This window comes from Chiloscyllium plagiosum, chromosome 4, assembly GCF_004010195.1.
Source record: "Chiloscyllium plagiosum isolate BGI_BamShark_2017 chromosome 4, ASM401019v2, whole genome shotgun sequence".
NCBI lineage: Eukaryota > Metazoa > Chordata > Chondrichthyes > Orectolobiformes > Hemiscylliidae > Chiloscyllium > Chiloscyllium plagiosum.
This window is the reverse complement of record NC_057713.1, coordinates 59,623,272-59,640,538: the sequence shown is the minus strand read 5'-3', so window position 1 is coordinate 59,640,538 and position 17,267 is coordinate 59,623,272. Positions and strand designations below refer to the sequence as shown.

The 17,267-nt window shown below is 40.6% G+C and overlaps 1 protein-coding gene across 3 annotated transcripts in view; it reads left to right on the top strand.

The window, feature by feature from the left end:
• The first annotated feature begins 12,663 nt into the window (after positions 1–12,663).
• LOC122549071 (nucleolar protein 4-like) overlaps positions 12,664–17,267 on the top strand; it is a 348,158-nt gene continuing 343,554 nt past the window's right edge. For all 3 annotated transcript variants that reach the window (XM_043688281.1, XM_043688282.1, XM_043688280.1), the window contains exon 1: positions 12,664–13,392. In XM_043688281.1, coding sequence (XP_043544216.1) covers positions 13,111–13,392 — 282 coding nt within the window. In that variant the 5' untranslated portion in view covers positions 12,664–13,110. The remainder of the gene's footprint in view (positions 13,393–17,267) is intronic.

Genomic DNA, 17,267 nt, shown 5'->3' with positions numbered 1-17,267 from the left:
AGCCTCAGCATTCTCTCCTTCGACCCAATCATGCCTCAGCGTCTCATAACAGCCCAGAGCTACAAGGTAAGCGAGCTCCCGACTCACGCCTGTTGCGTCTGAGGAGGGACGGCCCCAAACTGCGAGGGGGCACTTTGGAGTGAATCCAAAACTCAACTTCTCTTGCCACGGCCCTTAACTCGTGGCTCAACGGAACGCCGAAGTCAACCTCTCCACCACTACCTGATCACTGAGGATCAATAACTAAAACTACTCGCCTTTATTGCCACAGTCTGAGGCTGAGGAACGCCAACTTCATGAGCTTCTGTCCCCCACTGCCCAACTGTTTTAGAAAATTCTCAAGGTCAGGTTCGTAGGAGAGTAGTCTGACACAGAACAAATGACCAAGAGGCGAGTCTGCTAGAATATGAGCATTTTTATTCCCCGCAGCGTCGCCAAAACCAGGTCTCATCTTACAACGGGTCTGGCTTATACTCACTCTACATGTTACCGGAACTGGGAGCCGTCAGTTCTCGTAGAGCGGTTGCCAACAACCCACGCTCGGCGGTTAAATGTAACCCCGGAGCAGACTCACCGAACTGGAGACTTTTCCAGCTGATATACTCTTTTCCAGATATAAACATTCATGTGAACAGCAGAGCAAGGCTAAAAAACATATTCCATTCTGGTTACATACAGATAAGAAGATTCACATGGGGAGGTGTGTAATAAGATTCACACGGGACTAAGCAACACCTCCATTCCGGTTAGATTCACACATGTATTGGGACATAATTTTAACCCTTTCACCACACTGTGTCCCTGGCTTGTGGGTTGTTGACTGGTGGTCTGTATCTGTCACATGGTGGAAGGATTCGATTCTTTCGGCATTCGTGCAGGAACCGGAGTTGTTCGTATGTGGCGCTTAGGTGGTTGGCACAGGATTCCCATTTCCTGGCTTGTCTTAGGGTCTCTCACCTGTAGGTGTTCAAAGTTTGTGAGAAGATTTGTAGCTCGGGTGCTTGTTGTGGTTCTGTTCGCCAAGCTGGGAATTTGTGTTGCAGACGTTTCGTCCCCTGTCTAGGTGACATCCTCAGTGCTTAGGAGCTCCTGTGAAGCGCTTCTGTGATCTTTCCTCCGCCATTTGTACTAGTTTGAATCTGCCGCTTCTGGTTGTCAGTTCCAGCTGTCCGTTGCAGTGGTCGGTATATTGGATCCAGGTCGATGTGCTTATTGATTGAATCTGTGGATGAGTGCCATGCCTCTAGGAATTCCCTGGCTGTTCTCTGTTTGGCTTGTCCTATACTAGTAGTGTTGTCCCAGTCAAATTCATGATGCTTGTCATCTGCGTGTGTGGCTACTAAGGATAGCTGGTCGTGTCGTTTCGTGGTTAGTTGGTGTTCATATTTCATATTTCAGATGGGTAGTATATATTAAGGCTGCAAGCATCTGGCTTCCTTTGGAACATCATGAAAACGGATGGACATATTTATTAGGTTATGAAAGGCAAGAAATCCTTCACTTTGTCGTCAAAAAGCAGGAAACATCCAAATTGCACCCAGAAAGCAAGAAAACATCATTTTGGGGGTCTTCTATTTTTACCTCAAAAACAAGGTGACCACCTCAGTAAGCAATGTATCAGTACTTCATTAAGGACATTGAAAATAAAAGAACATTCTTAAATTAATGACTTAAGAATCAATGTGGGGAAAAAGGATGAACAGACATTGAGATACTATAAAAGTATAAGGTTTTAAATTAGGAACAAATAACCACTTTAGGAAGAAGTGGTAGGACAAATAATGCCTGGCAGATTTAATCTCAGAAATGGGCCAAATATGATAAGTATTGGACATCTTAAAGAAAGCTCCTCTTAATTTACAAAATTTCTTCCAAGCTAAATATTAAATTATCAGATGAACAATTAAGTACACTGCTCTATTTAAAAAAAAAGACGTCCTGCTGATGATTGTAGTTTGCAAAGGTATAAAAGAAAATATAGATATTTGTAATGAAGCTATTGATAATTACCTTAATCTCAGAAGAAATGAAATTCTTGAAGAGCAAAGAGCAAGATTTAAATTAATTAACAATCTCTACTGATTAATGGAAAACTGTCACTATGCAGCTTTGAAATCAGCATTTATAAGGTTCAAAAAAGTTTTGATTTTGGAGAAAGCTATTCAGAATGAGCTGGAAGCATAAAAATAGGAAGAATCACAGTAAAATCCTAAACAGTGGACAACCTTACCTGAGGAGAGCAATAGAATCCATACAGATAACAAGGTATAAAAACTATAAAGACATGTAATGAGCCAACGAAATGTAGACCAGAGAGCGGATACTAAGACCCAATGTCAATATGTGGAACAAGGAAAACTTACTGGCACAAGCAGTGCCTTGCCAATAAGAAAAATTCTATATTTCTAAAATTATGGATCATTTCCAGATGTGTAAAAGAAGGACACCAGCAAAGTATCAAATGAATACTCAACAAAGATGTTAACATGGGTGAAAAGAAAGTAAAGATAAGAAAAGATACCCGATGCATTCTGGGGTGAAACTGGTGATCCATACTATATGAGTTTGACAGAACCTGTTTCCATCGATTGACATGTTAAGAGGCAAATGTTACTGTCTTATCAGATTAGTTATATGTGTGAAGTAATGCAAGAAAGGCTAAAGGGAAGAAAATACAATGTCCACGTGAACACATTCAGGATTAAAGGTATGTCCAAGCAAGACTGCAACACATAGGGTGTAACATGCTAGAGAGTGTATTTTTAACTCATAATCAAGAAACTTCACAATTGAGAAAGAATGTGTACTTTTCCCTTAACAGTCTTTATAAGATTGAATAGTTAGACAGCACAGATGTGGAAGTTTCTTTTCAGAAGTGCTATCCTCCAGGTAAGTGTATTTTCACTCACATTAACAAATGTGTACTCGTTTGACATTTTGACTTGTGTTCACAGGATTAGGGAAATTCAATACTGAATACTGCTTCAGCTTAAAGAAGGTTGATAAATTTAAATGGAGAAAAACTGCAGAAAGAAATTGCAACATTACAGGTATTTGTGCATGAAACACAGAAAGCTAGCATACTGGTAAACAGGTAATCAGAAAGGCTAATGAAATGTTGGCCCTTATTTCAAGGGTGTTGGGGTTTAAGGGTAGGGAAGTCTTACTGTAAACGTACAGGATGGTGGTGAGACCACATCTGCAGTACTACAAGCAGCTTTTGCCCTGTTATTTGTGGAAAGATATTGTTTAATTAGAGACAGTTCAGAGAAGGTTTGCTAGGATGATCCCTGGTACAGAGAAATTGTCTTATGAGCAGAGGTTAAACATATTGGCACTCTACTCATTGGAATTTGGATGAATGAGAGATAATCTTATTGGGACATAAAAGGTTCTTAAGAGGCTTGGCAGTATAAATGCTGGGTGTATATTTCCATGGAGGGTACAGTCTCAGAATGAAGAGGTGCCGATTTAATATTGAGATGAGGAAGAATTTCTTCCTTCAGAGGGTTGTCGGTCTTTGAAACTCCTTGCCATAGAGAGCTATAAGGGTAGAGTCCTTGTGCATACTTCAGGTTGAGATAGATTCTTGATCAGTGGGAGAATCAAAGGTTATGGGGAAAGGGCATCAAAGTAGGCGTAAAGAATTTTGGGTTAGCCTTGATCCTATTGAATGGTGGAGCAGGTTCGAGGGACCCAACAGCCAAAGCCTGTTCCTATTTCTAATTGTATTTATAGTTTTATAAACCATTCTGTCTTTACACACTGAGGAAAATTCCACATTCCTTAATGAAACAAGTCAACTTGAGGAAATGATCAAAATGAATGCCATTTCCAAGATCAATTGAAAAATGTCATGATATTGTTACTGTACAAAGATAAACTGGATCCATCAGAATTTGCATTGTCCTAACACAGCCTACCTTTTATCTTCTCCTGCTGAACACTCTCTGCTCATTCCTGAAGAAGGGCCTATGCCCGAAACGTCGAGTCTCCTGTTCCCTGGATGCTGCCTGACCTGCTGTGCTGTTCCAGCAATAAAGTTTCAACTAACACAGCCTAACAAGGTAGTGGCGAGGGAAATCTCTGCTCTGTCTACAGTAGCCAAATTGTATAAAAATAGAATTTTCACTAAACTTGATGTCAAAGTGGCTGCCATTTGTTGAAAATCAAGACATCTAACTACATTTAAAACTGAATTTGGCAGATTTTGTTTCAATGTATTGCCATTTAGGATTGTCTTAGCCTTGAGAGACTCTTCAATGGACTATGCCCAATATTTTACAAGGGTTAGAAAGTGTAATTTTCCACATGGATGTCATATTGATGGGGAAATGTTTGAGGAACATGACCAGAAGGATGAAGTGCTTGCCCTCAACAATAAATGTCAATTTTAAAAGGTACGTTTGCTTCTTGAAATGACATTGTCAACAAGGATTGAGTAATTCCAGATCCAAAGAAAATGAAAGCAATTAAATTGTTTCCCACTTAGAAAATGATTCATGATCCCTCAAGACTTTTAATATGGTAAACTAGTTGACGAAGTTCTTGTCTCACTTGGCAACAATGTCTGAACCCTTAAGCCAGCTCAAAAAAAAAGGTGCAAGGATGGTGATGGAATCTGCATTCCTTTTTAAGAAAAAGGCTGACTTTTATATGGCAATGTTAAATTACCGGTCTCTCCAATTCCAGCATGGCTTATCATTGTCAGAATTGCTGATTAACAGAATACTGAAGATTCAGGTCCCCTTAATGCCAATGAGGTTGACTGCACAGCCAAGTCCATGGGAAGTAAAATATTGTAAACACCAAGGAATAGTCTTACCAAAGGCAAAGAACTGCTAACTTTAATCAATGTCACCATATACAATGATTGACACACTTGGGCAAAGGCAAAAGGTATGGATATAGGACCTTAAAAAGGAAAGTATGGTATACATGAGACTGTATGAAGGAGCCTTGTCTCTTTGTGGAACAATAATCCATCAATAACTGATTGGAATGAACCCAGTGAAAAATGTAATGACCAGTTTAATTTACAGACCTCGCATTGTCCTCAAGTCAAAGACCTACCAATCTTGTAAGTCCAAAGAGAATGTTTGTAGAAAAATTGTGAAACTTCCAGACCACTTGAATGTGTGAAGTCAGAGACTTGAGGCGGATGGGGTACTGGTAAATATACATCTAAATGGACAAATGTTAAGAATGAGGGAAAGAAATTGGGAGAAGATGTTGTATAAGGACATGTTTCTGATAGGATCAATGTTGAAGACTGCATTATGCTTCACCTGATTTGATATCATAAGAATTTGGCTGAGGAAAGATTGAACATCTTAGGATCTTGTTGGGTGAAGGTTGATATCAACAACTTACCCAAATGTCATAGTAAAAATGTTTAAGTACTGATGTAACTTGCATCTGATTCCTATGATGCAATTAACTGTGCTTAGTTTAATTCAAGAACTTCTTAATAAGAGTCCTAGAGTCATACAATGTGGAAACAGATCCTTTGGTCCAACTCCTCCTCGCTTACCAAATATCTTAAGTTGATCTTTTCCCATCTGCTAGCATTTGGCTGATATCCCTCTAAACCCTTCCAATTCTTGTACCCATCCAGATACACTTTAAATGTTGTAGTTGTACCCAAACCTACTGTCTCTTCTGGCAGCTTGTTCCATACGTGCACTGCCCTCTCTATTAAAAAGTTGACCCTCAGGTCCCTTTTAAATATTTTCGCTCTCACCTTAAATGTATGCCTTCTAGTTTTGGACTCCCCTGTCCTGGGAAAAAGATATTGGCTATTCACCCTATCCATGACTGCCATGATTTTATAAGTCTCTATAATGTCACCCCTTAACCTCTGAAGCTCCAGGGGAAAAAACTCCAGTCTATTCAACCTCTCCATATAGCTCAAATTCTCCAATCCCCAGCAACATCTTAGTCGCTACAAGTTTGCCTTGAGCGTAAACCAAGTAGGCCCTGAAACACAGCCAAGAAAAGTGAATGTTTGCAGCTAACTACCTCAACCAAAGATGAGTGTTTGTCACCACAGCATACATAACAGGTAGTAATTCAGCCCATACTGATTCATCCATCTGGAAATGTCCTGATGTCATTCTGTTGTAGAATCCAATTGTACCTTAAAATAACCAAATGGATTTGTTTTTTATTGCTTTATTTGGATGTTTATTCCAAATATTGATCACTCTTTCTTTTGAACAATGATTTCCTGTTATCTCTCCTCTTTACCTTGGCCTTCAATCCTCCATTTATTTGGCTTTTCCACATCTCACTACAGAGTAAACTCACTTGCTCCAGTCTTTCCTACTAAATCAGAAATGTTATGTTAAAAGTTGTCTTTGTGATTTTGTTTTGCCACATTCCCTGTAACATTTAATGGTCTCTGTTTTTTTTGGTGACCAGAACTCAACACGATATTGATTTATTCCCAGACTGGAACTTTACATGAGCCATCTATTTCCTCTTTTAAAGTGGAGTCCTTTACATTTATTACATAAGCTTCTTTTGTCATTGTTCTACTGATTTATAATTTTTGTAGTAACTGAGCTGCGTTTCCCATTTCCAGTTTCCAGTGTAATCACATTTTAGCAGGTTATATTTAGTTTCTGGATCCAGGTAATTTATGTAAATTGGAAACAGTACTTGTTCTGGTACTGAGCCCTGAGGCACCCCAATCAGTACTGACAAATTTTCTTTAATGAGTGCTCATTGCTTACTATTCATTCCCAGATTATATCCTGAATCCTTAAGCTTTGCATTTAATAAATGGACTTTGCACGGGAAAATGGAAGATACACCAATGTCATTTGATTTTCGTAGTCCTCACAGATTGTTAATTTCTCATTAAAGTTGAGCCGGTTGATCAAGCAGGAATCCCTTTTGAATCCATGCTTTGTGCTAGTAGATAGGTTATTCCCACTTTATCATTGACTTTACTGCCTTACATGAAATAAAATTAGCTAATAGATTTGCAATTGCTTAGATCAGTTTTGTAGCTGTTTTGAAAATAGCACTATGTTAACTAGTTTTTAGTCTTTGTATACCTGTTAGAATCTATTATTGTCAATACTTCACAAAACCTCATAATTATTGTCAATACTTCACAAAACCTTTTTTTTTAGTCTGTTTTGACAATTTCAGATTGCATCTTTTCCCTGGGGATTTATTTGGTTTGAACTGATTATTGTGAGAACTTTGTCATTTTTAAGTCATTGATTTTGTTTTGCATATCTTTGTGTGGAGAGGGCATGTTGCTGGTATCTTTTCTGATTGCTTGAAAGATGTAATTATTCAGGATAGTTACTATTTTATGCTCATTCTCAGTTCAAGCCAATTTGATCACTTTTGGAGCTTTCACCTCTTTGCCCTCTTATAATACTAAAAGAATTCTTCAACTACTATGCATAGATTTGTTTTTACATTTCTTCATTGAGTCTCTCAGCACTTTGTTAACCAGTTTCTACAATATTTTGTACACAGTTCAGTGAGCCCTTGACTTTTCATTTTTCCTTGGGGGATTTTTATGTGTCATTTTTGCTTTCGATCTTATGTTTAATTTGTTTGTGAATCAATTTTGGATCAGAACTATTTAGTCTGAGCTTGTTACATTTGTAAATATATTTATTCTGTGCCTTCACCTTATTCTGTGCCCTAACCATTATTCCCAGAGAGATGTTCCATTTACCTTCAAAGTGTTGTTAAAAGTTCATTAAATTTAGTTTTTAAAAAGATCTTATATTTTTCAGTTTATGTAAAATATCATGATGTGATCCATGAATGGGGAGACAACCTCAATTTTGGGAATATTTTTCCACATTATACAAACAGACAATTAGATACAAATTATGACACATAGATAACAGAATTATAAGAAGTTTTATTTGAAGTAGAAGATTATCAAAAGATATTGGGAGTATAACTGAATGGGAAAAATTGGCAAATTGATTTCAGAAAACACAGATGTGAGGATGTTAAATTTAGACATAAAAAGGTTGGAATAGAGTATTTTCTAATTGTTGATAATTCTGTTCGCTGAGCTGGGAATTTGTGTTGCAGACGTTTCGTCCCCTGTCTAGGTGACATCCTCAGTGCTTGGGGGGCTCCTGTGAAGTGCTTCTGTGATGTTTCCTCTGGCATTTATAATGGTTTGAATCTGCCGCTTCAAATTGTCAGTTCCAGCTGTCTGTTACAGCTCTCTCTCAACTTGTCTGTGGTCTTTGAAACATTTGTTCTTACTATGCTGTCCAATGTCTTTGTACCATTGTCCAGTTAGGTGGGACTACAATTGTCTGGTTCTATTCTTTTCTGTTCAGTGGTAGCTAGAGATCCACTTGCAATGGTATCTCTTCCTGCTCCGGATGATGCGATGTATTTGGACTTATAAGAAGGTGGTAAACAGAATTAGAACAAATAGGATTGAAGAAGTAACAAAGAGAATTGATGAGGGTAGAGCGGTAGATGTGATCTATATGGACTTCAGTAAGGCATTCAACAAGGTTTCCCATTGGAGACTGGTGAGCAAGATTAGGTCTCACAGAATACAGGGAGAACCAGCCATCTGGATACAGAACTGGCTCAAAGGTAGAGGACAGAGGGTGATGGTGGAGGGTTGTTTTTCAGACTGGAGGCCTGTGACCAGTGGAGTGCCACAAGGATCGGTGCTGCGTCCACTACTTTTCATCATTTATATAAATGGATGTGAGCATAAGAGATATAGTTAGTAAGTTTGCAGATGACACCAAAATTGGAAATGTAGTGGACAGCAAAGAAGGTTACCTCAGATTACAACAGGATCTTGATCAGATGGGCCAATGGGCTGAGAGGTGGCAGATGGAGTTTAATTCAGATAAATGTGAGGTGCTGCATTTTGGGAATGCAAATCTTAGCAGGACTTATACACTTAATGGTACGGTCCTAGGGAGTGTTGCTGAGTGCAGGTTCACAGCTCTTTGTAAGTGGAGTCGCAGGTAGATAGGATAGTGAAGAAGGTGTTTGGTGTACTTTCCTTTATCAGTCAGAGTATTGAGTACAGGAGTTTGAAGGTCATGTTGTGGTTGTATAGGACATTAGTTAGATTACTGTTGGAATATTGCCAACAATTCTGATCTCCTTCCTATCGGGAAGATGTTGTGAAACTTGAAAGGGTTCAGAAAAGATTTACAAGGATGTTGCCAGAGTTGGAGGATTTGAGCTATAGGGAGAGGCTAAACAGGCTGGAGCTGTTTTCCCTGGAGTGTCAGAGGCTGAGGGGTGACCTTATAGAGATTGACAAAATTATGAGGGGCGTGGATAGGGTAAATAGACAAAGTCTTTTCCCTGGCATTGGGGAGTGCAGAACTAGAGGGCATAGGTTTAGGGTGAGAGGAGAAAGATATAAAAGAGATCTAGAAGGCAACTTTTTCACACAGAGGGTGGTACATGTATGGAATGAGGTGCCAGAAGAAGTGGTGGAGGCTGGTACAATTGCAACAATTAAAAGGCATTTGGATGGGTATATGAATAGGAAGGGTTTGGAGGAATATCGGCCGGATGCTGGCAGGTGAGACTAAATTGGGTTGGGATATGTGGTCGGCATGGACGGGTTGGACCGAAGGGTCTGTTTCCATGCTGTACATCTCTATGACTCTAATATACTGCAATAGATTGAGAATTGGTAAACAGACAGATATCAAATAGGAAGAAACATGTTATTCTCAGGATGTCAGGTTGTTGATTGTCAGATACCACAAAGTTTGGTGCTTAAACCACAGCTGTTTACAATCTATACAAATGATTTGAATGTAGGAAACAAATGTAGAGGCAATGGTCTAGTGGTATTATCACTCAACTATTAATCCAGAAACTCAGCTAATAATCTGGGGACCTGGGTTCAAATCCTGTCATTGCAGATGGTGGAATTTGAATTCAACAAAGAATCTGGAATCAAGACTCTACTGATGACCATGATATAGCTGATTGTCTGAAAAACCCATCTAGTTCACTAAAGTCCTTTAAGGAAGGAAATCTGTTATTATTACCTGGTCTGGCCTACATATGACTCCAGACCCACAGCAATGTGGTTGAATCTTAAATGCCCTAAATGCAATAAATGCTGGCCTAGCTAGAGATGCACACATTGCATGAATGAATTAAAGAAAAGTTGCAAAATTGCTGATGACACAAAATTAGGTGGAAATGTAACTTCTCAGGATGATGCAAAGGGAGCTGAAGGGGATTTGGACATATGAATGGGCAAGATCATGGCAGATAGAACATAATGTGAGAGAGGTTATCCACTTTGGAAAATAAAGGACAGAACTACAAAGTATTTTTAAATTATGTGAGGCTGTGTGAAGTATTGATATTCATGAGTTGTTGTTCATGAGCTACTGAAGACAATGTGCAGCAAGCAATTAAAAAGACGAATGATATATTGGCCTTTCCCACAAGGGTATTTGAATATAGGAGTAAAGATGCATTATTGCAATTGTGTAAAGCCTTGGTAAGATCACACCTGGAACATTTGTTTTCTTTTCTAAGGATGTACGTGCCATAGAGATAATGCAAAGGAGGTCACCAGACTACTTCGAGGATGGTGTGTTTGGCTTATGAAAAGAGAATCAAGAAACTGGAGCAGTATTCTCTAGATTTTGAAGAATGGAACTGATTTAATTGAAACTTTCAAATTTTTGCAGGACATGTGAAGATAAATATAGTCATGATGTTTTCCCTGGCTAGTGATTCCATAACCAGGGGCACAGTCTCAGAATAAGGGGCAGGCCATTTAAAATTTAGATTGAAGAGGAATTTATTTATCAGAGAGCTGTGAATATTTAGAATTCTGTACTCTAGAAGGGAGCGGTAATTGAGCATGTTCAAGGCAGAAATTGATACATATAATGATATCAAGGAAAATGGGGATAATGGAGAACATGGCATGATCTAGTTAAAGGGTGAAGTAAACTCAACAGGCTGAGAAACCTAATCCTGCCCCAATTTCCCAATTTGAATATCACCCAAGGTCTGTCCTTGGCCTGCTATGATTTCTTATCAAAATACTGCTCAAAGGTAAAAACGTCCAAAGGCATTATATTAGTTTATGTATGTACAATCGCAACACATAACTCTACCTCACTTATCACGCCAGAATTCTCAGCTTTGTTTTTATGGCCAGCATTTATTGCCATCCCTTACCCTTGAGAAAATTATGGTAACCTGCCTTTGTGAAACATTGCAGTTTGTTTGCTGTAGGAAGATCCACCATCACATTAGAGTGGGAGTTCCAGGAATTTGACCTAGCAACATTGAAGGTACAACAATATACTTAGAAGTAAGGATGGTGATTGGTTTGGAGGGGAACTTGCAGGCGATGGTGTTTTCATATACCTGTTGCCCTCATCTTTTAGTTGATAATTGTTATGCATTTTGAAGATGCTATATGAGGAACGTTGGTGAATTACTGCATTGCATCTTGTAAATAGTAAATGTGCTGTTACTGTATTTGGTGGTGAAAAAAATGAATGTAGAGGATGTAATGCAAATCGTGTGGGCTGCTGAAACTTTGGTATCAAACTTGAAGCTGCACCCATCCAGGCAAGTATTCCACCACACTCCAGCCTTGTAGATGGTAGACAGCCTTGAGGCGTCAGAAGTTGAGTTACTCCTCTGGTTTAGATTCTGGTCAATGGTACCACTTCGGATATTGATTTGTTCAATATATCATTTCAGTTGCATGACACTAATTGTTTGCTATAAATTCTTTTTCTTATGGTCTTATTGTCCACAACCACCTGATGAAGGAGTAGCGGCCTGAAAACTAGTACTTCCAAATTAACCTGTTGGACTATAACCAGGTGTTGTGTGATTTTTAACTTTACCTATCGGAAGGCAAGGTGGAAGAGCTGCTGCACCTCTAACTGCCCCAATTTTGAGCCTGCTACAGATGAAGTACTTGTCACTAAGAAATCCCCCAAAAATCCTGAAACCCATGTGGCCAGGAGAGAACAGAAACTGTTTTTGTGTCAAATAACTTAAAGGTTCTGAACCAACATCAGAGGGGATATCATCAAAGGATTTTTAAAAATAAAACAAATGGATAAAAAAAGTCGGAAGCAGTTTTAGTCATGTCTTCTGGGTAAGTCTAAAACTTGAGACCGATATAAAACTATAAATCTATTTACATACATTCCAATTTAATGCCAAAACATGTACCTTTGCAGTATACTTGGGTGTGTTGGCTAATTTAGTGTAGACTGACACTATTTGTCATGCTTTTGGGTGACATAATTATGTAACTATTTTGTCATAATCTAAGCATTGATTTGTTTTTTCTTTTGTTTGTTTCCCTTCGCGTAGTAAGCCCCAGCAGGACCCTGGCGTATTTTGTTGGATTGCTGGATTCACCTGTATCAGCTGTTGAATGCGCGCTGCTCTCCCGTTGCAGGAGGCATGCGCGTTGCACTGTATTCCTAAATGGGACAGCTGTACGTGACATCATTGATTGGCCGTCGCCAGAGAAACTTTTGTTCCGCTGTCCAATCGCGTGGCTCGAAACCAAAAGGGAAGGAGCTGGTGGAGCAGGGAAACCCGGCGCTCGCGCTCTATCTCCGGCAGCTCGGGGGCTGGAGGGAGGAGGAGGAGGGGGCAGAGAGAGAGAGAGAAGGAAGGAAGGAAGGAAGGAAGGGAGGAGAGGAGAGAAGAGAAGAGAAGGAGGGGAGAAGAGAGAGAGAGAGAGAGAGCCGCGCGTGATCCTGCTCGCCTCCACTCTGCACGGCCAGAGTCCCGCAGGCGGTACAGATTCGGCCAAGGGCGGCACTGCTGCTAACGGTACCAACGGGGCAGGAACAAAAAAATACTGCTATACCAGAGCGGGTTCCGGCCGCATTGGTCTCTTTACAAACCGGCAGTTTTATCTATGTGCATTGCTCGGTCTTTTTCTGCCGTATGTTTTTTTCAAACACTATATACATAAAAAGACCGATTTAGTGTATTGGCACTGCTAATTCGGATTTGCCGGCTACCACCCTTTTCGGTGCATTGTTGTTTCGTCGGGCTATCCAGGTGTAAAGTCCATACATTAGCTACACTCGAGTCCCAGGCTCCTGGGCTATTATGGAGAACAAAGCGGCCGCACGGGACAGCAGCGATCGGGACCTGTACCGTCAGTTTCAGGACTGGTGTCTGAAGACCTACGGGGACTCGGGCAAAACCAAGACGGTCACCCGTAAGAAATACGATCGCATCGTCCAGTTTCTGAGTGGGGTAGAACCCAGCTCTGCTGATAACGCCAAATTTAAATTCTGGGTGAAATCGAAAGGGTTCCAGCTGGGATCGTCGGAGGAGCTGAAGGCTGGAGGTGGTAAACTGGTCCTTTACGTGCCAGTCAAAACAACGGTTAGTGCTCACTTGTATTAAAGTTGATGTTTATTCTTTTGCTTCCCCCCCCCCCCCCAAAAGTCTACACGTCAAGAAGCAGAGGGGTGCCACAGTTGGCTGCCTGATGGCGGGGTCGTTAGTATGGTACATCAGTCGGTCATGTTGGTTAGGCTGGCACGTCCAGCTTGTACACTCAGCTTAGAACGATCTCTCTATTTAATTACATGGAAAATGACGTTTGGGGTCAATTGCTTCCTTAGTGAACATCTCGACCACTTACCTTGACAATCTATATTTTAAGAGTAGCATTAATTCCCAGAGTCGAATGTTAAGACCATAATTTGAGGCAAGTGTGCTTGATGCATCCCGGATATCATTACATAGTGTCGGGACAGAATTTTTGATAGGAAGCCAAATGCAGCGCGTGTGGGTGTGTATACGCCCCCCCCCCCAGTTTTTTCCCATTATTTTCTAAACAGACCTGTTTTCCCCAATACATCTAGTGTTATGTTCCTATTAACAAAATAATGGTGATATTGCAATTTTTAAAAAAAGGAAAACTACTAAACTATAGTGCAATTTTAATAAGTAATATTTAAATAGCTCTTTTTAACCACTTATTTTAAACAGCCCTCGCAGGTCTACTGTTTCCACTGGCATCAGACGAATAATGGTGATAATAGTTGTCCAGAAACATTTTTGTTCACAATCCAAATCCCCTCATCCACCCACGCGATTATCCCGGTGAAACAGAAAGGGTGTGATTACAAGGAGGACGTCTATGATGGGCTCTGTTTTCCGTAACGTTGCTGACAACCTGGATTATGTTGGGGCTTTGGGGACTTCTTTTTGGACAGTTCTTCTTTGGATCCGCTCTTGTCACTAAATCCGCGGTTGCTGACTGATAATTAGGCATCGTGATTACTGTATTTTAAAAGACATGAGAGCTGCAGAAATATCGTCAGCTAGCGGGCTAATTAACTACAGTACCCGACTGGCTAAGAGACTGAATTACAAGTGCCATCAACAGGACAGGCAATTGCAAATAAAATGGGAGGGCGCTTTGCACCGTTCAGTATCCATTTTATACATTCCACAGAAAGCAAACTGTATTCATTCCCATTAAAAAAGTACAAGCAATTTGTGTCCCGGAATTACATCGACCCGTGCATTTTGATGTCTACTGTTCAACGAGCAGCATCGTTGAGAGTTAGGTTACAATTTATCGATATTTCTGCATTTATTTCCTCCCATGGTCTGGGATATGCACTTTTGTCACCAGGCAACAGAACCTCACGACCTGGCATTTCTTTCATCACGATGGGGCGAAGGTACCAGCAGTTGATGAATGCTGGTAGAAATCTGACGAGTAGCCACCTACCTGCCTGCTTATGTCTGATTATAAGTCCTGTTTCTCAAGTAAATTCAATACTTTTTAATTTCGTCCAGAATAAGAATAGGGGTAGGCGCTGATGTTCACTCAAATATATTAAATGCTGAAAGCAATTTTTACCATCAACGAGAATGTCCCTGCTGGAGGCAAGACATTTTAAAGGTGGAGACTTTGACAAGCGAGTAGAGAGTCACCTGGGTATAAAAATGCATACACACGTAGGGTGGTTGGGGGGGATTCTCTTCACTCGATTGCCACCTTATTAGCAAAAAAATGCAAAGTTCAAGAATATTCTAAATAAATATTTACTATTTTACTCAGCTAGGAAGTTAAAGATGTCCAGCTCTCGGTGGAAGAATGGATGTGAACTCTGAAGACACCACTATATAATTGTGTTTTAGTATACATTATTGATAACGTTTTTAAGAATACCCCATGACTTTATCAGGCAGCCAAGTTAACAATTTTACTGTGTTCATCGTGCGTTATTGGCGACCATATTGTTATCTAGTAGGCCTGTCTGTCACCAACTTTACCTTATGGAATATTTATTGCATTAGCAAGTTACTCAACAGCCTCTTTTATGAGTTTTACAGTCGCTGTCTCTACAATTTGTCATTTTAAATGTGGGAGGTTTTTTTAAAAAAAGCAAACGTTAAGTCATGTGGCTGTCCTGCTGTGTGTTTTTAAGGTTTTAAAATTCGACGACAAGGCCTGGAATGGCGTGCCATCTCTTTCCCCTCCCCCTCACTCTCCCTCTCCGAAAGCTGCTGGTGTTGCCTGGCCGGTCGGGGTGTCGACAGATCTGGCGTAAAATGCATCTGTGCTGCGAAAGGCTGTGGGTCCCGCCTGAGCGCGCGCCCCCGAGCGCAAGCTCCTCTTCCCCCCCCACAACCAACATGCGTGGGAGCGCGCGCGGCCTCGCAGACATTTCCCGGGACGCAGAGGGGGTGGGGCGCGCCCGGCCGCCCGGATCCTCGCTCCAGTGTCTCCTCACCTCGCGGCTGCTCGCGCGTTCCCATGGAGACGGTTACTACCTGCTCGCTGCTCGGCTCCGGCCTACGGCGCAGAATCAACCTGTTTTTTTGGTTTCCCCAGTGGACAATAGGAGCCGATTTGGCAACGCAAGGCCCGCAGCTGCTAGGCAAACAAAATAAAGAGAAAAGTTCAAGCAGATTTAATATATATGTATTTTACACCGGCAAGGATGTTCGTTTTTGATACTTAAAAAAAACGAGTGTTTCTTTTTGAGAAAGGCGTTCTACTCTTCCTATGCAAACGGCCGATGTAGCTTTTAAAACTAATAATTTTATGGTGAACCTGGAGCAATTCGACACCTTTTGGCTGCAATTCAAGATTTTAACGCTCCGTATTATATATACCCACCCAGCAATCTCACCAACTGGAAAGGCGATTTAGTTTATGCGACATTGAAGCAGAATTGCAGAGTGTGTGTAATTGCTGTGCGGGCAGGCTGACTCCAGCGATTGCTAACAGGGTTGTTGTCAGCAGGCCACAATTGCCGTAAAAAGCTCTTATGAAATAGAAATCGTGTAGATGCGCAGCAATTTTGTGTTGAAATGAATGGCTGGTGATGCCAAAGCATCATTTTAAGTTGGTGTGACAGAAAAATAAAATTAAATATTTTCCAGAGTCGGTGCTAATTGCCACAGGTGTGAATCGCACGAGGTTAACGAGCTTACATTCCCATCTGTTTATCATGACCAAGATTTTGAACCCTCGGGGATAATAACATACACTCCTGCTTTGTTCGCCCTGCTGAGTGCTTCATTCAGTGTCGCTTTTCCAGCATGGGGTGGGAAAGGGAGTGGAAAACTATGTCCCAAATAAATAAAACTCTGACGCGTTAATCACACTATTTATTTTCCGGTATTTATGCTCAGATTTGTTTGCAAATCCAACTCTCAATTACTTCACCAAATCTTAAAACGGTTACTTCTGAAACCAGAAGGTGAATATCCCGCGAAATGGATGTCCTCAGTACATCTAAACAATTTCCAATTGGTACCACCAAATTTAAAATGTTATGATGAACAGTTGAGACATCCGTCAACATGCGTTAAATTTCTTCAGTCCCAATTCAGTTTTGGATCCGGCTGGCGGTTCTTCCACCTCGTAACGGACTCAACTAACCTATGTTGTGTTTGATCCTTTAAACGTTATAAACGGCAATTAGATGAGTCTTTGATTTAAAAAAAGTTCCAGATATTACAAAATCTTAATTTTTGCTTAGACTTGCATATTTAGGGGGTCAAATAGTCTCCTTCGGTACTGAGGACCATGACCCAATTCTGAAAAACTCTTGCCCTAACTCAAGAAGATTACCCAAACGTTTTCAACCTAGACGGCAGTAAGTGTTGCATCATTTGGAAACCGAGCAGGATTGTTCAACTATGTGTAGTTTGGTCATGTTAAGTTTCATTGGTCATTGAGCGAAAAGGTCTTCGGTTATCGTCCACCCTAAACATCGCATCAACGC